At 40.7% G+C, this 27,220-nt stretch overlaps 1 protein-coding gene across 3 annotated transcripts in view; it reads right to left on the bottom strand.

Annotated features, from left to right (window-relative positions):
• UST (uronyl 2-sulfotransferase) overlaps nt 1-27,220 on the bottom strand; it is a 167,022-nt gene that overhangs the window by 26,106 nt on the left and 113,696 nt on the right. For all 3 annotated transcript variants that reach the window (XM_068677053.1, XM_068677054.1, XM_068677055.1), the window contains exons 6-7: nt 17,064-17,161; nt 14,799-14,956 (exon numbers count right to left, since the gene is read on the bottom strand). In XM_068677053.1, the coding sequence (XP_068533154.1) occupies nt 14,799-14,956; nt 17,064-17,161 (256 nt within the window). The remainder of the gene's footprint in view (nt 1-14,798; nt 14,957-17,063; nt 17,162-27,220) is intronic.

Raw genomic sequence — 27,220 nt, 5'->3', positions numbered from 1 at the left:
CACACCTCACACGTGGTTACATACAAAAAAAGCCACGGAGAGAACATGGAGCAGGCAGCTGGCAAAATTACTCCACTGCCAAACATCCAAGCAAGTTTGTTTGATCATTGCTGTCTGCCCCAGTTGATCCTGCCACACTTCGCCCTCTTCAAGATCTCTTCAGTTTTACTATACAAACTCCTTCCTCAGATTTCCTGCCTCCTGCAGTTCATTCTCTAAGCATTCTTCTAGCAGCTTTTGTCTTCACATAGGGGTTCCCAAGATTTTACTGCAGTAGATCTTTCTTTTGATCAATCTCCTTTGCTCTTGGCAAAGAAGTCCTGATCTTCTACTGCATTTCTTTGCCATACAGGGAATCAGGCCATATACTTTGCTCCTGAAAACACCACAGCAAAAAATATTACAAAAGATGCTAAGAAAACCAACCCAACCCAACCAACCAACCAAAAAAAACCCAAACACCCAGACATTTCCCCCCACCTCCCCAAAACAGCTCAAATAGCAGTCACATGCACATATTCGTCTATTGAATAGGCAAGGAGAACACTAGTAAGGCATAGCATAAACTCTGTTTTTATAAGCATACCTCTTCCTTGCCCCTACAAACAATACTAAATGCAGGCTCCTTGACAGCATCCATCTGCACCCAACTTTATACAAGTGTACAGCACAAGAGAGAAATATTCCTGCTTCAGGACTTCTGGCAGCCACTGAGGGCATCAAACAACCTCCTGAAGAGATAAGTAGCTGTTCATTTCTGTTCACTGACCACCTAGAGTTCAGTTTCTCTTCATAAAGTACCTCACACTACATAAAGTCAATATCCAGTGAAGTGAACCAGATTTGGTAAGGGTCTGAAAACCTTCCAAAGATCAGTCATGGCTACTGTGAAAGTGGCACAGCACGTACAGTGACAGTGGGGAGTGGAAGATAACTTGAAAAATAAAAATAAGAAAACAAAGCCCCTCAATTTTTTTTCATTTCATATTTTCATTGAAATAATATTTATTGGTATTAAGGTTAAAACAGAGTTTTCGGTGAACATTTTCATTCAACATTTTGCATTAATTTGCTTTGGCTATGTTCTCGCTATTGTCGTGTCCAATTTCCACTAGCTTTTAGGAGATTTATACTATATAGCAGCCATACATTAATCCCCCACTCTCAATCCACATGGCAGAAAAAGTGCATGCTCCTGCCCAAGCAGTAAACCTTGACACTCCCTAATGCCCTGAAAGCAATGGGAGCACAGTCCTGCAAAGCACAAGGACTTGCGTGTGACCACACAAATCCTACAACAGCTACCAATTTAGTAAGGCATCATGCCCTTTATTCAAGTGACAGCCGTAACCTTACTTCCAATATACCTCAAGAGTTTCTGACATCAGCTGAAACTACTACTATTATTATTATTTTTTTTAATTAATCCCATTTCAGAGGCATTTTCCTAATGTTGTACTTGTGTTCCCAATAACCTATCACTTCTTCCTGGCTAGAAACAAAGAAAAATCCACCCTACCCTCCTTTTTGCTAGGTGCAACGGTGCTTGTTATCCCTCTCCTCTTCTCCCTTCATTTCCAAGAGAAGCAAGAAGTCAAATAATGTAGCTGACTGTAAATGAAGCAAAACAGTCAAACAGCAGGAGCAAAGAGACTGGGACAAGCATACAGACTTTGCTCTAATCCCTGAATTCTCATGCTCCGTAACACCAAAGGTGCAATACTTGTTATGATTTACAAGTAGGTACACACATACTTAGAGCATGATATATCACACGATCACACAGCAGATTCATGTACCTTCCAAAACTCAACTGGGAGAAAAACTATGGAAAGGAACAGACCACTACAATTACCTATTCAACACTTTCACTACACAAAAAGTATGGACTCATACCACAAAAGATGTGGGATGGGGATACATCATTTTTCCATTGACCTAGCATAGCACAGGAAATAAGGTTCCTTTTTATGTTGGATACAGAGAGCTGAGTAATCCAATAGTTACAGGGAAGCCAGAACAGAGGAATCACAGAAAGCCATGGGGAAAGTAAATTGATTGTGAAGAGAGAATATTTCAGGGCCTGAGAACAGAGTGGGAGCACTGTGTCACAGACAACGGATGCTGCTGCAGGCTTTCAACGAGCAGCAAAGCAGGGAGGGATGAATAAATGCTCGAGTTTACTTGTTCTAACTGAGCAACTGCAGGGAGATGCCTATTTAAGGCACTGCCCCCTGGATAGCTCTTCTATTTCTCCTGAGTCTCCAATTATTATTTTTTTTTTCTCTTCAATACCCTCATTTCCCCTGAGTATGTACTCATCAGCAACTTGCATTCCTCAGAAATCCTCCCACTAGCTGTCTGGGAAGACATTCATGCTAGAGGGCATAACACTCTTCTGACACGAAGATGCCTTTAAAACCACAAGTCATCTTCAGAAACCGAACTGCGTGGAGGTGCACGAAGAATTCCTCCGAGACCTACTTTGGAGGCAAGTGAATTCAGCCAACTCACAAACATCAGCAGTAATTTCATTCGAGTAAGCATGTTTGGTATTCTGAAAGCCTTCCCCCAAACCACACACCTCTTTGCACGTGCACTTCTTTTAAAAGTATTTTCTTCTTGGCCTGTTTTTATGCTTACTTTTTGCCCTCAGTTTGTATGATAAAAATGTTTTCTGGGTGAGCCCTGGAGAACCGAGCAGACCAAACACTAATGCTCATATGTAATTTATTTAGAGGGGGGAAAAATCCCTTAAGTTGAGTACTTATGTTATTTTGAACTGGTTTTATATTTTATATGTACATAGTGGAGCTGGAATTTCAGGGCTGGCTTTTGTTTGCATTCATCATGAAACATTTGTTATATGAGCTGCTGCTACTGCTACCAAAACAGCTGCTGCTCACTGCTAGAAAACCAGAGCCCATCTCAACAGTTTCTTTCTTCCACTGGTAAATCTAGCTGGCAAAAGAGGCCCAGTGTTCCTACAGAAAAACTGCCTTTGTTTGGCTTCACTGTCATCCTCACCATCTTCTGCCTACCCTGAACATGGACTTGAAAGAGAACAGATAAATCAGAGCAAGAGCAGGTATGTACTGATGCTCCTGACATATCTGCAATTAAAGGCAGATCAGGACTACAGCTGCATGAGCTCTCTGGTCTGCAGCTAGGACAGCACCTCAGATGTGAATGCCTTCCCTTCAGCTGCTCCTAGGATTTAGCCAGGATTCAGCCTTTCTGTCCTATGTCATCATTTTCTGCTATCCAGAAAAATTGAGCCATGGCCTGATCTACCTTCCAATAAAAACTTCATTGCCATAGAAATGCTGCTGTCCAGTGACTCAGGCGATCTGTAGGAGACTGCTTCTCTATGCAGAAAAAAAACAAAACCCTTACCTATCTGACAATCTGTACACTTTCCTAATGACTTGGCCACAAACCAGGACCCAGCAGATGAGTGGACTGCAGTCCTGATGACAGACCTCCTGAACTACACATAAGCTGAATTTTAATATGTTGCTTTCTTTGTTACAAGCACTACAACACTTCAGGGTTGTTCTTGCTGCTTCCTGGTGATTTCAAGTTGGCAGTGAGCACTCTAACCCCATTCTCATATTTTTAAGAGAAAATTTATCCCAGACTTACGCACAGTCCCTGCAGGACTCCACTGCTTCTTTAAAGTAAGGGGAGACTACCAGATAATTAATGCCTACCACTTTAGCCAATTCTATCTTTCAGGAGAACATTTTTTTTTTCTTTTCTCATAGCTGGGTAACTTACTTTCCTTAAGAGCTTTTGGACAGATCCTGCTGAAAATCAAATGTGCACCATCTTATATCCATGTGCTTGCTGACTCCTTCAAGGAACTAGCTGATTTTTGAGGCTCTACAAAAGCCACATTGAATTTTCTCAACTGTCTACCAATCCCATTCTTTCTTATAATTCCCAGACATACCTAAATGGGATTCTGTCATCTGCAGATGTCTAGATCACCATTTCAGCCCTTAAAAACTTGGAGTCATGTTAACTACCTTCTGTTCTTCCAGTGTAGCTGCGGATTGATAGGACACACAGCAGAGCTGGCAATTACAGTTTCAGAAACATCCTTTGTGAGTAGTGGCTATGACAGCAGCATCTTGACACTGCCAAGGAGGAAAGAAAACTGAGGAAAAAATTTGTTGCCCTAGCAACAAATCTGTTACCTGTATCATAGATGGCATGTGTGAATAACCGAAAAGTTATTCGGAGTTAGTCCAAAAAGATACGTACAACTCATAATACGGCATTTTTAAAGTGCAGTAACCGTTGTGCAAATGTTGGGGATAGAAAAAGCAGCCCAACTGGAAATAACACGCTAGTTAAGGAATACAATAGGATTGCAATGCAGAAGAAAGGGTTGAGAGAGGGAAGATGAGCCAGAGAGCAGTGGAGGGGAACATGCTTGTTGCTACTACATTTGTAAACGTGTGATTCAACTCCAAGAACAAAGTAAAAGAAGAAAAAAGGAATCTTCCTAGCCATATTTAGTAAAAACCTCTTCTCTTGCTACAGCTTCTGGGAAAGCAAGCTTTCAAGAGGGACAGGTCAAAAAGGCTGGAAAATTCCAACTGGGAAAGGAAGTGGGGAGCATAAACTCCAAGGAAGACTTGCTCTTGGAAGAGCAAGGGGTCAGCTCAGCAGCACTGCAACAGCCTCCTACCCCAGGGCAGGTAAAGGGGACCTTCAGCAGAGGGGCTCTGAAGAAGCAGCAGACGAATGGTGTGAAGCTCTGCTCGAGTGAGCACATTTTCCCCTCAGGAGTGACAGTGGCAGACATACCAAAAGGGTTCCGGTGTAGCAGCTGAGAGCTACACTGCTAATACATTTCCTTGTTTTTAATTCTTTTAACTTTGTAACCAAGGGCCAACCCTTACACTTTGCTGAAATTTATTCACTAATTCTTACTTTTTGTTTCTTCTTTTTTGTAAGAGTAATCATAGTAGTCTTACGGTGACTTAGAGGTCTTTGGATGACCAGATGATTCCACTCTGGGAGTAACCTACCTATTTACAGGTACACTCTTGGGATGCTTCAGTCTCAAGAGAAGAACCACTATCATCCAGGGACTCAGAGACCCCAGACTGTATTTGGCACTTGTAGGTAGGGAAAGGGTAACAACTGACAGTTTGAAGATCACCTGGCACTTGCCCCTTAATATTACTGATTTTTAATAAAACCCCTTTCTACTGACCCTTCAGTCTCTGATACCTCCTCATACCCGTCATTACTAAGAATAGGCCCAACATGGAGCCTTCATGTTTTACCTGTAGGCAAGGTAAGTACAGTGACCTTTTCTATGATGGCTTTCTTCTGCTTGAGAGTGCCTGCCTGCCTGCCACCTCTCCCAGCTACCCACTGTCTCCCTCCTCCCAGCTCTCTGGCAGACCAGTCAGTTCAGGTTGAAAATAACTTTTGGTATTAGCTTTAATGCCTAATTTTCTAGCTGCATGCAAGAAAATGCCTTGCTATAATTTCATATTTACCTTGTTAGAATTTATGGTCTTTCATCTTTTCCTTATTTTTGTTACTACAGCATTTTAATTATTATAGCAACTAATTTTCATCACTATAAAAAATTGATTTTCAATTGCTATTGAAATGTGAAATCCCAAGTAATTCCTTAAGAATGGCTACTCATCTTGACTGTACAAAAATTACAGGTAAAATCTGTTTAATTATGCTGTTTTTTTTTCTATAGTTACCTTACCTCTAATATTTTTCAAAACATTTCAGAGCCATCAAAGATACTTTCTGATGGTACTCACATTGCTCTTGCAATGTGTCTCCAGGATCAGAATCATCAGTTGAACATGTAACCTATTCTATTGCTGCTGTAATAAGCACAACTTATGATTAGTCTGAGGTTAAAATACAACCACTTCTTTGAACATGGAAAACATGATTATGTTCCTGAAAGCAAAGTGAATAGTCAGCTCTGATCTGCTCCATACTGTAGCTGTTATGTCAGATATGCTGTATCTTCAGTTAAAGACATTTCTACCCAAATGCTAACCCTGAAAATGTAATGTGGCACAGAGTCATGATCAAACCAAATGCTGAGTTGTTATGGACCTATTAGTAACAGAAGTTCCTCATATTCCAGCCTCAGCCACTTTGTACAATTCAGTTGTTTCCATGCAGGTGAAACGAAGACCTGTGTAAATGTACTGGAACTGTAGCTGAGAGCAGAAGCATGCCTATTAATTGGAATTTAGCAGCCATCCGCCTTGTCCGCTATGCCTTACGATGCCTAAAGAGAGGTCAAAGTTGCTGAAAAAGCAATTTGCATAGTGTTACTACTATAATTTTTATTCAAATGCTGTTTTAAAAGCATACACAGTAACTGAGGTTTAGCTGGAACGTTAGTGATTAAAATAGCATTATGATTTTATTTGGTAAGTTATTCAAGGAGGAATGAACTGTCAATGCAAGCTTGAATCGTCTGCCATTAAAAATATTGTGGCATCCTGTCATCAGTGACCCCGGATTATTTATGAGATATTAACGCTGTACCTGAACGCAGCTTTCCCTGTGTGCCAGAGCTTTAACAACGCTGCTTCCCCAAGGTTTTTTCATTTTTTTTTTTAATACTAGGAACAGGAAACATTGAAAAGATGCATCAGAGAATCAACCTTGGATGAATAGCAGGAGCACTGTTACAAATCCATAACATCTTTAGTGACTGATACACTTATTAGATAAACATTATAGTTTCTTGAAAGATACCAGCATCAACGCTTCAAAATGATCTCCTGACACAAGAGAATACACATGAATTCTAGACATGTGGGATGCAAGGGTTTGGCTGACTCGCCCCTTGGGGTTTAGACCACAAATACATTTTGTTTTTACTCCAAGAAAGTATGAAATTACATCTGTGTGGGTTTAGTCCAAAACTGGACAGCCCATCAATAGATCTGATGAAAGGAAATTGAAAGAATGCATGCATCATGAAGAAGAGAGACGAAATGCAGAATCTGAAGACTAAAGTCTTTTGGAATTGCACTAGAAGATGAAGCTGCAGGTAGTCTTGGCCTTCGTAAACCTACAGATACAAATGCACTACGCAGAAAGTTTAGAGAGGGGAAACTCTGTTCATGGTGGAGAGGTACAGACAAGAGCATGCAAAACAATAAAATGGCTTCAGGCAAAGACTTTGCCAACTGATGGCCAGAAAAAGGTGGCAGAGAGGAATAAGAAAAAGATAGGTGACTGCAGAGCACAGCCTGCAGTTCTGAACACCAGCCAGAGATGTATGGGCTTGGTCTCTGCAAAGGTTCACAAAGAACCACCTATATAAGCAGGTGAAACCAGCACCCAACGGGAGCTGTGTGTCAAGGAAACACCACGCCAACCAGAGAGAACAATTATGGCAGGCATGCCAAGAAACTGGATTCAGTCTCTTACAGAAATCCTTTTCTATGAGAACTGAGCTTAGTGCCCAAGCCAGCAATATTAATCCAGCTAGCATGTATTATACCACAGAGAAATGAAAGACTGAGTAATTCTATGTCATACTTAGCCTATCTCTGCAATACCTTGTAAATTGTCACAGCTAATGAGCTCACGTGTTTAGAAGCTTTAGTAGAAGAGGAACATTTGACCTAGCTTTCTGCAAAGGATGACCCAAGGAAACAGGGACTTCACCTTCCATTACATCTTCACTTCAGGACAAAGAACCACAGCAATAATTTTGGCAGATGGACCCACAAATTGCACTTTTCTACACCCTAAGCTCAAGGAGCAGATTTACCCTGGATGAGAGCCGTAACCATGTCAAGCTCTTAGCTATCTCACTTTTCAGCTCAAAAGGCACCATTCATTTTGGACCATTTATAAACAAATGTTCTGCTGCATAACCATGCACATATGGACTAACTCCAACCTAAAAAGTACATGTTAGCAGGGAACAGTAAGTACAGCAGGCTTGATCCTGGATGCATACAAGCTCCCTGTGGGCTTGGAAAGCCTTTCCAAACTCTTGCCACAACTTCAGTGTTGCTGGTATTTTAACAATGAGATTTAAACTATCTTGGAAAAATCTTTTGGTGACACAGTTATGTCTCCCATGTATCACACACATACTCTGGGCTGGCCTCACCTTCCAGAGCAGAATAAAAACCTGCAGCTGTTATGAGATGCCAGTTGTTTCTGCAGAACGTGCCACAGAGAAGTTTAGTTTCTGAGGTGAATCTTCAAAAGATCTAGAGGCTCTCCTGAAAAATAGTCATGAGAAAGTCTAGAAGTACTCAAATGCTTCCAAGAGTTCCTATTCTTAAAACAGCTTGGTTTATTCACAGTGGGATTTGAATCCTCTGAAAGTCAGAAAACAACATATTTTCCTTTTATGGAATTGGAAAAAGGAAGAATATTTCCACTGATTGTGCTTATCACTGATTGGTGCATCCACTAAATTCAAGGTACCCCAGATCAGGCAGTCTGATTTTGTCCCTGCTCTCTAAACCTTATTTTCATGGCTAAAGAGCTAAATAATATATCTACAGCTTTTTACACTATCCTCAGCTTTATAGAACAAACCAAAGAGCAGATTTTTTGTGTAAACTGTCCTAGATGCTATCGACAAAAAGGGGAACAAATATCCCCCTGGGACATGTGCTGTGGCTTCCCCTCCCCATCTTTCTTGCACACAAAGAACAGGGAATTTGTTTTACAATACAATAAACAACAACATAATTAAACACTTTTCCTAGAGCATAAACTGCCTGTTTTAGTGTACAGATTATTTTAAAGCATTCTTCTAGATAATTTTGAAAGTTCAGACATCAGAGGGACAAGAAATGAATGGCTTGTCCACATTCCTGCTTCTATTTTCTTTTTCAGAACAGGATGTTGGGTGATAAAGCAGAAAACGCCACCCAGGCCGAATGTAACTTCGCATGTGCTGTTACCATTGGCACAGTGTTCAACTTCCCTGAAAGTCCGGAAAAAGCAGGGAGATTACACCACCTTCTGGACAAAACTTTTTAAGTCACACATACAATCATTTTGCTCCACATAATGGATGGAAACACGCCATCAAAGCGATATACAGCTAGCTACTTCCCATGTCCAACTTCATGTACTACCTCCATGCACAGTTTATGATTTTCCTCTTCTGTAGAAAACTTTCATATGTAGTGATTCCTTTTCAGAGTATTATTTAGGGAAAGCACAAAGCTGGTTTAGAGTGTGAGGCAAAAGAATATACAGCATATTTGGAGTCTCCAAAGTTTTTAAGTATTTGAATGTCTGCAAAGTTTTCCCATATTCTGTTTTAAGAAAGTAAGAGATGCAAAGAAGTGATGCAAAAAATCTGAGAATCTAGATTTAATCTCATCCAAGCTGGTTTTCTTCTCACATCAAGAGTAAAGATGCTTGTAGGAGAGAGAGAGATGTATTTGGGCACAAGAGATGGGCCAATGTATCCTCTTTCCACCTATCAGTGCTAGCTCTGCCCTCTCCAGAAAGGATGGCTCTTGAGAAGTAGGTAGAATATTAGGAGGTACAGATCACCTGACCTTTTTTTATTATTAATTTTCATTTTGTATTGAACAAAGGCAGAGTACAAGACAATCACTGTTTAACACTGCACAAAAATCACCACCTCCTTCCATCAAACTTCTTTCAACCTTTCTTATTCAGAGTTTTTGCTCTTAGAGGTCACATCTGCAAAGGCTTTCCTCTCAGTTCTTGGATGGAAAACACAGTGGGATCCTTCCTGCCCTCCCTTTGATTTCTCCATATCACAGCAGCTTTTCTAGCAATGACAATCAGTTCATTTGAACTGATTTTCTGAACATTTCCAAATGCAGAGCATCCATGTCCTGGGTGCTGGAGCACTCTAAGAATAGGATGCCAGAAAGGCTGCCAGGAGAACTTACTACTAAAGGTATCAGAAATGTCTTTCTTTTCTGGGGGAGCACTGCTAAAGAAGCGATGTCATGAATGGGGGATAAGGAAAGAAAAGCCTCTCTCAGCCTTCTCCACTTGCAAAGAGTTTTATTTTGACAGAGTGGAAAAAATGCTCTTTTCCACTTCCAGCACAAGAACCATCTGAAGGCACGTCACACCTTCAATGAAGTTTATCTCATCTTTTTCCTAACTCTACCAAAGAAGGGTTTATATCTGTGTCACAGGACCTCAGCCTTTCAATAAAGACAAATGGCAGCAGTGCACTCCTTACTGAGTTTAAAAAGAATGAGAAGTTCATAAACAAAAACAAAACTCTATCATCAGCATTCATGAATACAAAACGATTTTAAAAAATCAGAATTTTTATATTACCTAGGACAGTATTACTACGTTTAAAACCATTCTCTGCAAATGTGATTGTCTCTAAGAATTGCATTTTCAAGAAAAATCATTTTACACTTTACCTGAACAATATATTTTGTTCCAGCTGACAGCATCAGTAATTACAGTCAATAAAAATAACTGAAAAGTCTAAGTTGGTCTTTTTGTTTTCCAGTAAGATCTGTATGTCCTTCATAGCAAAGTGTAATGTTCAAGAACGAAGTTCTGGTACGGGGAAGAAGTGTTTTTATAGGGCTTCTAGCGCCAAAGAAAATTTCTGAACTCCTACAGAAAGGTGAGAGGATAAGGCTTATTTCTGAGGTGGTTAAAAACCCTTTTTATTGCCTATTCTTTTACATTAGATGCTGTTAACTTTTACCCCATGTCAGAGAAGTTGAAATGGCAAAAAAAATGCTCTGCTGTGCTTTGTGTGCATTTTCTGCCCCTTTAAAACACCAAAGATACAAAACCCACCCGTGCCCATTTAAAAATAAACTGTGTAAGCATTCTCCACTTTCTGGCCACCAGCCAGACCATGGAAAAGAGCTATAACCAGCAAAAATGAACAGGACTGACCAATTATTTTTCCTTCAGTTGTGCTCCTGAGAGTGAGGAGAGATTTTGCATGTGAAGTTATTCTGTAACTATTTTGGGCCTTTCACATTGCAAAGAAATACTTTCAAATTCTGCAGTAAAACTTATCCAAGGCTCTGCAATTGGACCCTATCTGCTCCAATGATGGGGAAAAAATGAAGGAAAGACAGAACAGCAAGCAGCTTCTACTGCTTAGCACAGAACAGAAATCCAGTAAAAAAAGTAATACTTTTTTTTTTTTTCTTTTTCTTTTTTAATTATATCCATGTATATTTTGCACTATCCTCTCCCTACTTTTGATCTCTTGTCAAAAGCAGTTGTGGCCATCAAGGTGGGAAGTATGCTCTGGTGATCCTGCTTGGCAGGGGCTTGGACTAGCTGACCTTCACAGGGGCTCCTTCCGACCTTGGCCATTCTGTGATTCTGTTTCTTACTTTTGGACAAGACAGGCACTTAAAAAAGAGGAGTCCGTTTGCAATGCTTGATTTGATATCGATATTAACATGATACTTAACTTCAAGGAGAGAGTAGAAAAGGGAAAAAACAAAACAAAACAAATGAAACAGAGCTGCAAAGAATGCTACAAGATTAATAGTTCCAATGAAAGCTTTAGCACAACAAAGAGCTGTCACATTTTGTTGCACACTGTTATAAAATACACAAGTCAAAATATTTGGCATATGGATTAGCTCAAGGAACCATTGTTATCAATGCAGTGAGGACAATTATTCTTCTAACATTCTCTGACATTGAAATTTCTTTAAAAGTTACCTTCCATCAGTCTCCTCCTGTCAGCTTATGTAAGACACGATGAAATAAATCTTGCGTCACCAACAAATGCCCTTAAGTCACATTACATTGCACAGTTATCTCTGTCACTACATAGATAGACAGCCGCACTTCAGTTTATGTTTTCTCTGATGTAAATGTCCTACTATCTGATCAACAAAGCCGCAATTTTATTGCTATTCTGCTTCAGAGCAATAATAGCAAAGTATTTTTTGATGGTAAAAAGGCTCCAGGCTTTGTTTTCTTGCTAGGAGAAGAACACTGAGCAAGAGTGTTTATTAAAAATTATTGACCGCTGTCTCAGATGAGAAATTCTACTGCAGACAGAGAAAAGAAAAAAAACACTTGAATAAGACTTGTGTAGTTAAAAAAGCAGAGATGAGGAAAAGAAAGTTTCCATATTTACTGATATGTGCTATTATCACCCTACCCTGAAGGTTCCTGATAATAACAAATTTGCTCAGATTAGAGCTGTAGCAAGCTGGTTTCCACCTAGAGCACCTGTAATGAGAAGGATGGCCCAAACTTTGAGAAGAAAGGGTTTAACCCAGAACTTCCACAGCTGTATCTTAGATGCTTTTCAAGATGCCCAAAGCATCCTCCAGCAGATCAAGAAGTGCAGGTATGGGCATGTCCAAAGGTCACCTTGTGGAGCATAAGTGTTTTATGGACATGAATACAACCAGCAGTTTACTACCTACAGTGGGAGGCAGGTGCTCCTAATTTTGCTTAGTTTCCAATGTTGGTGGGAGAACAGCCACCAAGTTGTTACTTTACTTTCTAATCCATGTAATCCACTAAAGGATGGAGATTGCCTTCCTTCAACCAATTTCTGCTGCTAAGCAGCTCTATAAATTCAGTTTTTGAAATGTATCTAATCCAGATCTGCTTGTTGCAGTGAGCTCTGGTGCAGACTCATTAGCCTGGGAATAAATCCCCTTGCCCCCTTTCCCCCCCCCCCCATACAGGTCCTCAGGTCCTTCCACCGTATTTTTCTCATCTGAATATGTTAAATTGATAAAAAGTAAGTTCTGGTAAAGCTTTACCTTTTTTACATGAAGAGAAGACAGACTGCCATTATAGTATCTCAGGTGGAGCAGCAGGCTAGCACACAAAACTGTACATTTTATAGAATTATCTGCAAGCGTTAGTCACAACAAAAGGTTGTGTTTGGCTTGAGGTATTTGCTGCTCTGTGGGGTACCACACAGCTGGGCAGGAGAATAGCATCTCTGCCTCCCAGCACTTCATGATGCAACAGCAGAGGGTGTTGCAGATCAGGTCTAAGGTGCACTGAAAAGAATTACATAGGATTTCTTTCAAAGCACTTGGATTTTTTTTCTGACTGATTCTGTTAAGTCTTTTGTGACTTAAAAAAAAATAAATCACCTAATACACCCTTGCATGTATGAAAAGAGCAGAGAAGGGTTAACAAAGGGAAACGGTTTCCTTTCTATTACTCCTTGTTAATCAGTGAATGAAAAGAATAAAACAAACTTTAATCCACATAGGGAATATTGAAGCAAAGAAATGACAAGACAGGTCTTATGCACGAAATCCCAGAGAAGAGGAAATCACTATCCCGAAACGTGGGTCAAACCTCCCATATATAATGGGATATACACAAAGAAGAGATTATCCAGCACTTAATGATTCTGGGAGATTATTTATTTCACTTCTGATGATTTCAAGGGCACTCTGATGAAAAATCAAGATCCCGTGTGCTGTTTATTAGCTTCCCATATTGGAAAAGAAGTGAAAATCTATGCTGCATAGAACAGCTGAGGAAACCCTACAGATTCCCACTGAAAAATCTGCTGATTACAGAGTGTCCTTCTAGTGATCCCCAATCTCCTTCCAGTCTAGCATTCCTATGGAAAAACTTCGGAGACAGAACTGGGCAAACTTTAAGAAGACTTCCTCATGCTAAAAATTTCTTTTTATTTTATTTATTTATTTTTTAATTTACAAAGAAAAGAGAACTTTCCCTGTAATATCTGTATCATGGCTTAATACAAAACTTCCAGACATCTGTCCTAGAAATAGGGACTGGTAGACAGTCACCCACTGAAACCCATAATTTTTTCAAGGTGACTGATTACTGTTACAGCTGCTCTCAATCAAAAGCCAGTGATAAGCTTAGTGCACTACAAACAAAATTCAACATTTGATTAATGTGTTTTTGATATATGAATTGGTACAAAACACACTTCTCAGTGGCTGTAGGCATTTCTAATTGACATGAATGCAACCGAGTCACCAGGAAAGAAGGGAAGTTTTACCCCTCCTTAGTTCATACCATGTTAATTACCCAGTCAAACGTAAGCAGATCAGTTCTGCAAAAACAGGAACATCTTATTCCTCGATTTAAGCATAGGACACAAAACCATCTTCTAAAGAAGTTAACAGAAAATAAGCATTGGGAGGGATGGACTGAACACAATGAAAGAAACCTTTCAGGTTGATGCCACAGTGCAAATTAAGAGGTTCTCATTTATCTCTGTTATCATTTATCTGCTGAAGGCCACCTGAGTCTTTTTTTCTAGCCATGCTTTCTATTCAGCGTGCTGTAAATTTGTACTTTTATTTGTACTCACTTAATCTCTGTTTAAGTGAACAGTTATTTCAACATAATTGATTAAAATCTTAGCAACTCTCACACACGATTAAGGGAAAACAAATAGCCTGGTAATTAAGAATCCTCGCGGTCCAGCTCCCCAACCAATTTCTTCCAGATTTCCTTAGGTAGATATTGCTGACAGCATTCTGAGAATTGGCAACATTATTTGAGAGCTCACTATGCCAGAATGAAAAGAAGAAAAAGTCACTCTAGTGATAATTGGGAAGCTTTCCAGCATGTGGCAAGATTACTGGAGCACCAAGTGCTTGCCTGGGAATGAAAACCACACAAAGATATTAAGAATAAAAGCAGAATACATACCTTTCTCCATCAACCAAATTTGCTCCCTAAAAGGAAGAAAATCTCTTCATTGACTAAATAAGACATAAATAGTCTACCTTTCCGTAGTTATTTAAATTTTGCCAAAATTTCTGTGAAAATAGCTGTATAATGGAAAAAGTTACCTGGGTTTTTGTAGATGCTAAGCACATCCTTGAAATAATGAGGTAAGAATCTTTCTAATAAAAGCAGCACATCTTCCAACTCCTCCAGAATACCCACAAGCAGAAAATTTTCATTAACGTTCAGCTTTGCTCTTTCAAGGGCCCATTCACCAGGTTCCCTGTATGAAATTAACAGAGGGAGAGGAATGGAATTAAAAAAAAAAAACAAAAAAGAAAAGAAAAAGGAATGACTGTTTAAATATGTGTTTACTTCAGAAATTCAAGCCAAGAAGACAACTGCAGGGGGAAAAATATTCAGTGCTGAATGCTGTTCCTCCAAGAGAAGATTAAAAAACAGAACAAGACAAAAAACTAGTGTGCCTTACTGAGATTTTCCACACAACATCTAGACTTGATTTAACATGTAAAAACATGATCACATTAAAATGAGGTTAAAAACTGTATGGAAGTACCCAGTTCCATAGATAACTTCCACAGAGATGTCTAAAAGCTCACACGTGTGAATTTACACATTTCTGCTCAGAAGCAGAACCCATCTTGCTAGAGGAATTATTTTTCCGGGTGATGAATGGCTCTGAGGGGACAACTCTGGCAATAACTCTGAACAACACCAGGAGAACTGCTGCATGCAAACATTGCCTTTTGTTATCCAGTGAATGCCACAGAGGGGGCAACTGGCCTGTTTCCTGCCTTGTCCTTGGGTTAAGGACAAAGTCTGCCAAGGTCTCCAGGAGCTTCCCTTTCTCTGCCAGTACCCCATGACTGCCCTGCAGATCTGATACAGGATTCACATTTGTTTTCGCTGACAGATATTGGCTTCAAAGATCATTTGGGGGTTACTCTATCTTTTCCCTCACTGACAGAAACTAGCAGGAAACTACCGCATCTCCATCATACCAACAGGCTATGTCCTAAGACAAGCTCATATCAGTTCCTGCAACAGAAAATGTGTATGTGGTGCTACATGTGGCTGGACATATATCCACCACATGACCAAAAGCAGTGTGTGTTTTTCTCTTGCCATGGGTCTGAAGAGACAACCATCCTGTATTTCAGCTGTGTGACATCATGAAGATAGGTGGTCTGTCCTAGCCAATTCCCATCCGGATTTAGGATCTTTCTTAATATCATTTCCTGCTCTTCTGCTGGAGACAGCATTAAGCTTTCCTAGCTAGGCCATGATATCTTAGAGAAAGCAGGTCTTAGGACTCCTCACACTCAGCCGAAGAGGCTGTAATGCTGAACTTCATCTTGAAAACGAGTTTAAAGACATGATTCTTCTCAGATCTGTAGCCAATGCATGATAGGAGACAGATCTAGAACAAGCTAAAAACCAGTATTTTAATGTTCAGGAACCTCATAGAGACATATTGTGAAAGTATTTATGTGTGCCACTCTTGTTAATGGCATTATTCATATATGCAAGTCAAATATGTGACCATAAATATTTGCAAATGAAGCCAAAATATATAAAGAAAAAAATGTTTAATGAAGACATGAATCTGTTTTGTTTCTCAATACTATCTTCCTTTATGCCAAGAAATAAAGTAGAAATTTACAGCAAATAGATACAGAGACAAAAAGACAAAAATATGAATGCATTTTTACTTGTTATTACAGCTACAAGAAAGTATGGCTTTTGTAAGAAATTTTTGAAAATATTCACAGCTATTCCATTATGGAAACGTGATAATAATAAATAAATATATAATACCTTGAAGTTGAACAAGCCTACTTAAGAATGTGTTGTGACCCAAAATATAAAAATATTTGAAAACAAGAAGGTATTTAAAATTATTCACACATTGCATGAAAGTTTATTATGCCTCATCAATAATACAGCAACATGAGAATGGCAAAAATAGACACATTAAAAATGAGCTAATTCAATTACAGTAGTAGAAGGCTCCACTTTACATAATTTTAAGCATGTTCACTATTTCTTACGTAGAAACAGAAACCTAGGGTTCCTAAGATACAGGCCTGGTATAAGCATCTGAGCAAAACTAAAATGTGTATTAAAAAATTACAGTACAGGTAAAATGGTTAACAAGCACATAAGGTCACTCTGCCAACTCAGAAAAAAAAATTCCTACCCCTCTTATTCCAAAATATACACATGCAGTTGCCACATACAGAATTACACTGTACTTAACACTTTTCTCTTGTACTTGAAATAAATGTTATCTCAAATTACCAGTTTCTGACAAAATGCTGTCAATGGCTACTAGTGAACAAATTGAGATACCTTTTATATTTATTTACCTGCATCTTGGATGCTGTCCACAGAAATATGGTATGATATAAAATAACCTGGGATTGGAACATTCGGGGTAATTTTCAAGGATACATACATTAATGTCCTGTGGGTGAGAGAAAAGAAAATGAGGTTGATTACTGTGTTTTCCTTTCTTCATTAACAATTGTTTTATTTATCTCACACTTTACACGGACACCTCAGAATCAAAGAATTGTGCTGAGGCTATACCAAATACCTTAGAAAGAATCTACCAGTCATTTTAATACTTGCTACATTTTATTAGAAAGTTGCAAAAGAAAAAAAATAAATTTGTTCTATAATGTCTTTCTGCAAAAACCACAATTTTTATTTTGAGATTAATGCATGATTCAAAGCATGACATATGGATAGACTTTTACAATGATTTATATATTTAAAATAGTTAGGATATTATTTTCAGACTTTTCTTTCTTCTGAATACACCCAAGGGGAAACAAGAACGGGCCAGAATAAATCAAATTTAGACAATGATTATTTTATTTATTTATATTATTCTGCTTCATACAATGACTGGAATGAACTTGTAATTCACACAGCTTGCTCCTGATATAAAAACATACATCACCATTGATTACATTCCTGAGATGTTCAGAATTGAGCCTATTGTGTAAACCCTCACTGAGAGAAGAGCTTATTAGAAAGTATTTATCATTTTCCTGATTCATCAGCCATCTAATTATGGACTATCTTTCATTTCTCAAAAGACTAGGCATAGCTACTGAACCCTGAGGAACTGCACCCCATTTCTAGTTTTACTCAGCTCACTAACACTCCTGTAAATCGGATTGAATTCCACCACCCTTATCTAGCGCCTAGTAGACCCTTATTCTGCAGGCATACTCACTGATTCCAGAAGGACTTAAAGAAAGAGTAAGACAACATATGCAAAGATGAAAGAATCGTATCTTTGCAAAACTCCTCTCCCATCGTTCTTCAACATGTGCTTTTATAATGCAATAGCCTTGGTACACATGGACAGGAAACCAGTGACTAACCATAGAATCATAGACTCATTCGGGTTGGCAAAGACCTCTAAGATCATGAAGTCCAACTGTTAATCTAGCACTGCCAAGTCTACCACTAAACCATGTCCCTAAGCACCACATCTACACGTCTTCTAAATACCTCCAAGGATGCTGACTCAACCACTTCCCTGGGCAGCCTGTCCCAATGCCTCACAACCACTACAGTGAAGAAATTTTTCCTAATATACAACCTGAACCTCCCCTGGCATGACTTGAAACCATTCCCTCTAGTCCTGTCACTGGTTATTTGAGAGAAGAGGCTGACCCCCCAGCTCCCCGCACCTTCCTTTCAGGTAGCTGCAGAGAGCAATGAGGTCTCCCCTGAGCCTCCTCTTCCCCAGACCAAACACCCCCAGCTCCCTCAGCCGCTCCTCACAGGACTTGTGCTCCAGGCCCTGCACCAGCTTCATAGCCCTTCTCTGGGCAGGCTCCAGGATCTCAATGGCCCCAGACCGAACACAGTACTCGAGGTGCAGCCTCACCAGAGCTGTGTACAGAGGGACAATCACTTCCCTAGTCCTGCTGGCCATGCTGTTTCTGATACAAGCCAGGATGCTATTGGCTTTCTTGGCCACCTAAACACACTGCCGGCTCATATTCAGCCAGCTATCAACCAATGCTCTTCTTTGGGCGCAGCCACAGAGCCAGCTTTTTACCTAGCAAAGGGTATACCTGTCCAAGCCATAATCAGCCGGTTTCTCCAGAAGAATGCTGTGGGAAGCAGTGACAAAAGCTTTATTAAAGTCTAGGTAAACACCATCCATACTTTATAAAGTAAATGAGATGGGACAGAGAACATTTCTGTGGGCACCACACCCTCTAAGAGCCAGAGTTGCTCAACAGCATGGGGGCTGTGTAGAGCATCCACTATACCAACAAGTGCCTTGGGCAACCCTAGGGACGTGTGGGGTATAAGGCCCTGGCTGCAGCATCAGCATCTGAGAACTCAGTGCAGAAAAGCTCTTCACAGAACATAAGCCCTAACTAGTTTCATTTTGGGTCCAAAACCCTGTTTAAAGTATTTTCCCCTTCCTCTCATCTTATGCTTCTGTAAATCAGGTTTTATTAGTGAGTCAGGAGATACTGGACAGCAAAGTAAATTACATGGTGAGGAACTATCAAAGAAAACAGCATAAAAATTGCAAACTGGCATACAACCAACCCATCTCCCCTGCTCCCCACAAGCATACTGAGAAGATATATACTGTACGATTTATGTTCAAGACATAAATTTTGAAATTCAAGGCTCAGAGCTTAACCTAATAAACACCCTTTGCTCTCACTGCTATGAACATCACTGAGAACATCACTGGTGGCACAGTAGGGTGGCACGGGTAATTTGCTAATTTGCTCTTCCTACGCTCCCAATTTTTTTTTTTTGTTTTTCTTCTCAAAGACTTTATTGTCACCTTTCAATATATAAAGGAGGCTTATAAGAAAGATGGAGAAAGACTTTTTACCACAGACAGTAGTGGCAGGTCAAGTGGCAGTTTTTTTCCAGTTTTCAGCTGGAAAAAGGTGGATTTAGATTGGATATACAGAAGAAATTCTTCACTCTGAGGGTGAGGCACTGGCACAGGCTGCCTAGAGAAGCTGTGGATGTCCCATCCCTGAAGGTGTTCAAGGCCAGATTGGACAGGGCTTTGGGCAACCTACTTCGATCAGACCTCTCCACAATAAAGAAAGAGGGATCCTTCTTTATTCCTCAGCTCTCAGATGTGATCTACACTGTTCATGTCCTGCTGGGCTTCTCTCTGCAGGGAGGCAGCGGGCTGCCTGGAACCAGCAATGGTCCCCTCCCCACAGCGGCCCTGGGGCTGTCAGTAACAACAAATGATTTCTTTTAAAAAGAGTTTTTCTATTATTGTTACAATTTTGGCTGGAATGGCATTTTGGTAACAGCAATGTCTATTTCCTTTGGTAAAACTGTCTTTCATATAAAAATAATGATGTGCCCTAATACACTAATCTGTGAACAAGTCAGCCTACTGATCTATCAGAGGTGTATCAAAGACGTGCTATTAATTTTTTTTTAAGTTAATAATAGAACTGTTTTATTTGCTGTAGCATGTTCATATATGCTATAAGAGGAAGCCTGCATGTGCTAAAAAAAATTTATGGATACAAAATTTCTTCTGGAATTTTAGTGCTGTCATAAAAATACCAAATGTTAAAGCACTTCCTGTAAAACATAAAACAATTTACTTAAGTTAATGACTTTAATTCATTGCAGATATTATATCATATACCAAAAGACCCAGTCTTAGATTTGAGACTTTTTTTTTCCCCCAGTGTAAAATCCTAACAGTACTGGTAGAAAAAAAAAATCATTTATTTGGCCAGAAGATGGAACACCAAAGTTAAAAGAAAACCTGAGCTTCAAAACATTCCATATTTGTTTCCTTTTCTCACAATCACCATGCAGAATAAGACAGTCTTTCCATGTCCTGCCCTGGTTGAATATTGTGGCTTCTGTGACAGAGCCAGGAGACCCTGCTTACAGCCGGGTCATGGTGCATGGTCCTTATTCATGTCCACAGGCAGCAGATGTGAAGTGAAGCTGTGTCATGAGGACTACAGAGGAAGCAGGGAACTAAATAAATACCTTTCAAGGAGAAATATACCCATGAAAGGAAATGAAATAACCTGATGTGGAAAACCAGCGAGTAAGCCCAGTCAATGGTGACCTCTCCTGCTTACAAGGCTGCTCTTAATACTCCGTGGCAGTCAATGGCCCAGTCTAGTCCTCACCATGGGCGGCCAAGAAAAATTTTTCTTCTCTGCTGAGAGACCCCAGAATCCTCTCACGGCTTTTTGAAGGTTTTCTCACATACTTGCTCAGTGTTTGTAAGGAGGTCAAGCTGACCATTACATCCTTAGGACAGCATTGCATCACACAAACTAAATACAACCACATGGAAATAAAAAATAAAATAATTTGCCTCTTCCTCTGACCCCTGGCTAGGGAGCAGCGGGTACCACAGAGCAACTGGGAAGAAAATGTAAACAACACAGTTCAGAAAATGCCTTGCAAGTGTAAATATGAAAGGAAAGAAGGAAATGCATGGTTTTCTATTTTCCAAGGCTGCAGAAAGACATACCTTGCTCCTGAGAAACTGAAAAATCAAGGTATAGTTGGAGTTAAGGTTTTCAAATGCAAAGGTAACATCTTACTGAATGTTATTTAGCAGCACAGGTTATGTATGTATTTTTACAGAAAATAAACTATGCCATAAATATTTTTTAACCCTAGTTAAAAACATTTTTACATCATCAGTTGATATTTATGGGTTTTCTTCAATTGCAATCAAATATTTGGATAATGAGAGCCACACAGCAGCAAGGAGACCTGCTTTATTCAGACTCTGGAGGAACTTGGTGCTTGGTGGTGCATCACGCCTAACAACTTTGGCAGGAGATGGCTGTGAGGTGTGCAGGCGCTGGGCATCGCTTCCCAGACCAGCACTGCCAGCACAGCTGAAGCCAAGTGCATCCCAGCCAGTGCTGTTCTGGTATCGAGCCCCTCCAAGAACTGCTGCCAGGCAGGGGGGATTGAGCCAAACTGCACGGGAGATTTCCCAAGCAGATGATTGCCCTCTGGAGACTACAGCACGCTGGTCAACGCTATGTGAACACCAATGGCAGACTGCAGAGCGAGCAGTGGGTACTTCAGGGAGAAGCTCCACGAGATGGCAGAGCTGATCTAGCTAACCAAAATGCAGGTCTTTGTCCCCAGCTGGCCCCTCTGCACCAGATGTGATTGCCCCTTCACTCTTATGCGGGCTCCACCAGCTCAAAAAGGCAACAGAAACCCTTTTCTTTTCCTCCACTGTCCCGTCTCTCCATCTGAATATGAGGGAGCACTTCTTTACTGGGAGGGTGGCAGAGCACTTGGCACAGGTTGCCTGGGGAGGCTGTGGAGTCTCCTCCTCTGGAGATATTCAAAACCCACCTGGATGCCACCCTGTGCAGCATGTGCTAGGTGACCCTGCTCGGCAGGGGGTTGGACCAGATGGTCCCATCCAACCTCATCCAACCTGTGATCCTGTCTTCTACCAGGGGTCTTCTACATCCCTCCCCAGGTGAAGCAGGCCACACCAAATGTCCTTCAGCTACACTCTTCAGTTTTTAGTTTTGTTAATGTGATCATTGCAATGACTAGGAAACTGTCACCAGAGAGCGTGGTCATTTCTCCCTGGCTCCGGTTGCCTACTGTGCCCAAATACTGCCCCCATGGAGATACCCATCCATGCTCACACATGCACCTAGCAGCTGCCAGGACCAGAGTCACTTTGAGCATTTTCTTCTGCGCCACTGTGAAACTCCTCACTCCCCAGGGACCTCTTTCAGCTGGCACTGCCATGTCTTTTCTGCTTAAAGGCCAAGTGGCTATACCACTTTACCTCCAATCACCGCTACGCTAAAAGCTGAGCTGAGGTTTAAACTGGTTTTAGTCACCAAAAGTATTCCTTTCAACTCTTTCTCAATTCACGTCTGTTTTTGAAGAGATACATTTCTGAAAGCTTTTGTACAGCTCTTAAAAGGCTGCACAGACACTTCACATTTCTGCAGGTTTTCAACTTCCCTTCTTCCACATATTTGTCAGCAGCTGAAATATGCTTTTTTTTTTTTTTTTTTTAAACAAACAAACAAACAAACAACACCTTGATCTAATAAATTCCCAGGAAAGCCTCATTATCATTTCTCCCCAAAATCGTTCTTCACCTTAAGCTAAATCGAGTATTTGATAAAAAGCAGCAGCAAAAGCAACTAGAGAATGATGAGAAGAAAAGAGAAAAATGGAAAAGTCAGCCCTCTCATCACCCACACTGCTGTCAGGCACAGTGCTCTGCTGGTGAAGGAGACAATACAACAGCCTACACAAGAGATCAAAGGAGTATCCTTCAGAAAGTTTCAGGGACTCTTAGCAACAGTGTCTTGGAACAGCAAAAGCACCCCGCAGAGCCAGCTCCTTTGATTCAAGCTGCTGTCCTCCAGCTATCTGATGTAAAGGTTAGTACAAAACAGAAATTACCCTGTAAAACAAAGTGATGTGCTCTTACAAATGGTTTACTGAATATATATATATATATATTTATTTTTTTCTCCCAATGATTTTTCATTTCCTGGAAACAGAAAGTGAAAAATCCCTTCCCATCTCTTCCAATTCTTCAAATGCTTCCTACAACCCCACTTCTCCCCGCAAAGCATTAGTTAACCACTTGCTTTGATGGTGGGACTGCTTACCTACCCACCTCTCACCTCTTGATGCCTTTTGCTCACAAGACCAGAAATGTGGAGAGCGAGAGGCGGTGGTGTAACACTGTCAGCATTCAGGGACCACCAACGCCAACCCTGCATCTTGCACAAGGTCCCCCGGGAGCCCATGGGAAACAATGAGGACAACTTGGAGGACTGGACCCTGCTATGTTTTTGGGAGTATTCACAGGGCTATTTATGAGAGGAATCTTATGTAAAGTTGCCACGTACACAATTGTTCTGGGGAAACAACAGATCCCCACAAGCAGAGGCAATGCACAAATGCCTGCACATTAGCTCTTCTCCACATCTGCCTTTCTGCCTTGTCAGGCTGCCAAAAGGCTCCAGAGGCATCTTGTCCCCTCTGAGAGCAAGCTCCCTCCCTGGCAGTACTGATCTGGGTAGCAAGTCACACTACTGTATGGACGCTTGAGGCAAGTCAACAACGTGTACCATAAATACATTTTGCAAAGATAAAGTGTGGAACATAAGGTAAAGTGGAGAATAGGAAGGTCTCTGTTCTGAACAATCTTTCTTTAAAGAAAAATGCACTTGAGAAACTTGAAAAATGTTTTCCAACGTTTAATATGAATAAAATTGCTGTTTATTTTTTAGAATGGCTTTCGCTGCCACGAGCAGGACTGCACCACTTCCCCTTTCTGATCCTCCAGCTCAGAGACCTGATGTCAGGAGAAGACATGCCAGACAGCTCTCCTTCCCCCAGGCAGGGGCAAGGCCACCAGCCATCCTGAGAAAGGGTGGAGGGGCCTGGCTGCAAGTGCTCTGAGTTGACTTGAAAAAACAAACTTTAGAAGTACTTGTGGTACACGTGATAAAAATCTTGGCAAGCCAGGGAATATTGTTTTCTCTTTCAGTTTCATCTCCGGGGAATGAGTTTTCACCAATTAGCGAGGTTAGATAAAACTGAGCTTACCTCTGTACCCAAACCAGCATCCAACTGCACACAATGTCTGCTGTAACCGATGGACAGTGCTGCCACTTCCACAGACAGAAATAGATTTAGTTGAGATGCCATGGATATCGGTGACTGTACAGCCGCTCATCCCAGCAGCCTTTCATTCCTCAGCCCCGTGGCTAGCTAATTCTGCTCGGCTCCTGGGGGTACGGTCACCTCCTCGCTTCCTTGGGGTGGGCAAAGCATACCACCACCCCACCCCACCGGTCCTATAACTCCCCACTGCCTTCTGCTAAGCCTCCTTTACCCATGGTTACCAGGGCAGACTTACTACTGAATATTTCTATCTCACGCTGCCCAGGGTAGCAGATTAATGCTGTATTTGAGAGAGGGGATGGGGAGCTCACAGAAACCTTGGCTACTGTGGATGACTAAATATCCGGACAAGTAGTGTAAGAAGGAATACATACAAAGTTTGAGATTTCTCATGAATAAATGCATTGATAGGCTAGATATTTCTAATCACAAGTTAATGAAACTTCACTTTGTTTCATAAAACGAGATAATTTTTCTTTAATTAAAAAAGCCTGTATTATAAGAGTACAACTATTCAAGAGAAAATTCTATTATGAAAATCTGAAGAAAGAGACAAAAATAGTTTCAACTGTTACCATACAAAGACTGGTTCACTTAAGCCTTCTTTTAATTTTATTCAAATGAGAGAACTTGACTTTTTAAAGCTAGCCTAGGGTAGCCTATGGTTTGCTTAGATTCAAACCATGCTGTCTTTACATCAGCATAGATTTCCTTTTTTATTTTTTATTTTTTGGATAATTCTGCATTTTCTTTGAATTGACTTTCCACTTTTTTTTTTTTTCTGGCAAAATGTGTGTTTTTCATTTTCCCCCCAGACCACATAAGCAAATATGCCGCCAAGTTGAATTCCCACTTTTTTCTTACTGACGGACTTTTTTTTGGCACAGCTAGTTTGCCTGGCTTTTCTGCCAACAATGTATTCAGCTCTTCTTCCTGGCATCCCAACTAGTGAAGCAGCACCTAACAAAACAGTGTCTTCTGCTAACTGTCTACATGTTCGTTTAGCACAGGCATAAATTATTCATTCATCTACAAACTTTTGCTGGCATTAACATAGCAGAGGTGAACACCTCTGCCCACTTCTCCAACATGTATTTGGCAGACACCAAATACATTTGCAGATCCCAATTTGCTATTTCATAACTCCTCTGTTACCAGAAATATAATTAATTTGTAGACAACCAGATTTGCTAATTAGAACCAAATCATTCCTTAGGGCTGTAGCACTGCTTCTATGAAGAAAGGCTGAGAGAGCTGGGGATGTTCAGCTTGAGAAGGCTCCAGACAGACCTCATTGCAGCCTAAAAAGCCTTAAATTAAAAGAGAAAAGATTTAGACTAGGTATTAAGAAGAAATTCTTCACTCAGAGGGTGGTGAGGCACTGGCACAGGTTGCACAGAGAAGCTGTGGATGCCCCATCCCTGGAGGTGTTCAAGACCAGGCTGGATGGGGCTTTGGGCAAGCTGGGCTGGAGGGAGGTGTCCCTGCCCACAGCGGGGGGTTGAAACTGGATGGTTTTTAGATTCCTTCCAACCCAAACCATTCTGTGATTCTGTAACAGTTGTCAGTAGGTACCTTCTGACGTCTTCCTTTTTCATTGCTTTGTATTTTTCACCTCAAACCATCTTAGCACAGGAAATATATTAAAAAAAATGGAAATAAATTATGCCACAAAGAGTACCTGCCAGCTGGAAGAAGTGTATGATTTAAATAATCATCCTGTTGTGCAGGAGCATTATGCTGTGATAAAGAATGAATTGCAGTGGCAACTAGCAGCACCGAGACAGTCCATCTGCCACTTCTGCTTATCAACACCTCTTCATAAAAGAATCTGGAAAATTAGTTTGCTCAGATGATAACCCTTAATAAAGCCAATTAAGGATGGTACATATGCAATCCTGCAAGCCCTGACCAGGAAATACTCTCTACCTCACTGATTTCTCAGCCCTTCTGAATGCAGTGGCTGGATGCTGGCCAACAGATGCTCGTGAGAAAAGCAGCGAGTCAACAGACAAATGCAGCTCACAAAAGGTAATTGTGGAGCACAGATAAAGTCAGTTAGCTACAAATGATGGACTCAGCCTGGACTGAGATGCTGAAGTCAGTGGGGTTGAAGCAGACGCAGATGGCAGGCGAGGCTCACCACGGCAAGGGTGGTGGCACAGGTAGGGACAGGGTCTGTACCTGGACAGTGGGATGCAGTGCAGGTCTGGCTGCTGCCTGTGCTTGGGGGGAAGGCTGCTACAGACAACCCAGGGCTTCAAGAAGCTTTTTAGTCCATCCTTTGCTAATGGAGAACTATGTTTTTCTAAAGTAGGGTTGTCATTTCTCCATAATGACTTATCGCTATGATGACATCTCTCTACATAAAAATGTCCATATCCTCTCTCTCTCTCTCTAATAGTCAAGAAATATTTACTAGTACCTGACATGAATACACCTTTATGTAATTTAAGGAAACTCCTTTTTGTCTTAAATTGTGATGAACACATGGAATAACTGGAGGACAACTGCTATACAACACATTTTCACTCCTTTGCATTTCCCTGCAGTATTTCCTTTTTCAGAACGTCTTTTGGACTCCCTTCAATTTCTTAGAAGTCTGAAAACAGAGCACTTTTAACTTAGGCTTTTCCAGCTCCAAATAAAGCAGAAAATACCTTGCTGATGTCTTCTGTAAGTTCTCTTCTGAAGAAGAGAGTGCTATGGAGAGAATGAAGGAATCATTTCATATCTCTGGCTCCTGGAGCCCAGCATCTTCTGTTGTACTTGAAATGCTTGATCCCAGCTTTGTGCTACGCATTTTTTAAAAACTGAATTAGATAAG

Source organism: Anas acuta, chromosome 3, assembly GCF_963932015.1.
Source record: "Anas acuta chromosome 3, bAnaAcu1.1, whole genome shotgun sequence".
Lineage (NCBI taxonomy): Eukaryota > Metazoa > Chordata > Aves > Anseriformes > Anatidae > Anas > Anas acuta.
This window is presented reverse-complemented; position numbering and strand designations above follow the sequence as displayed.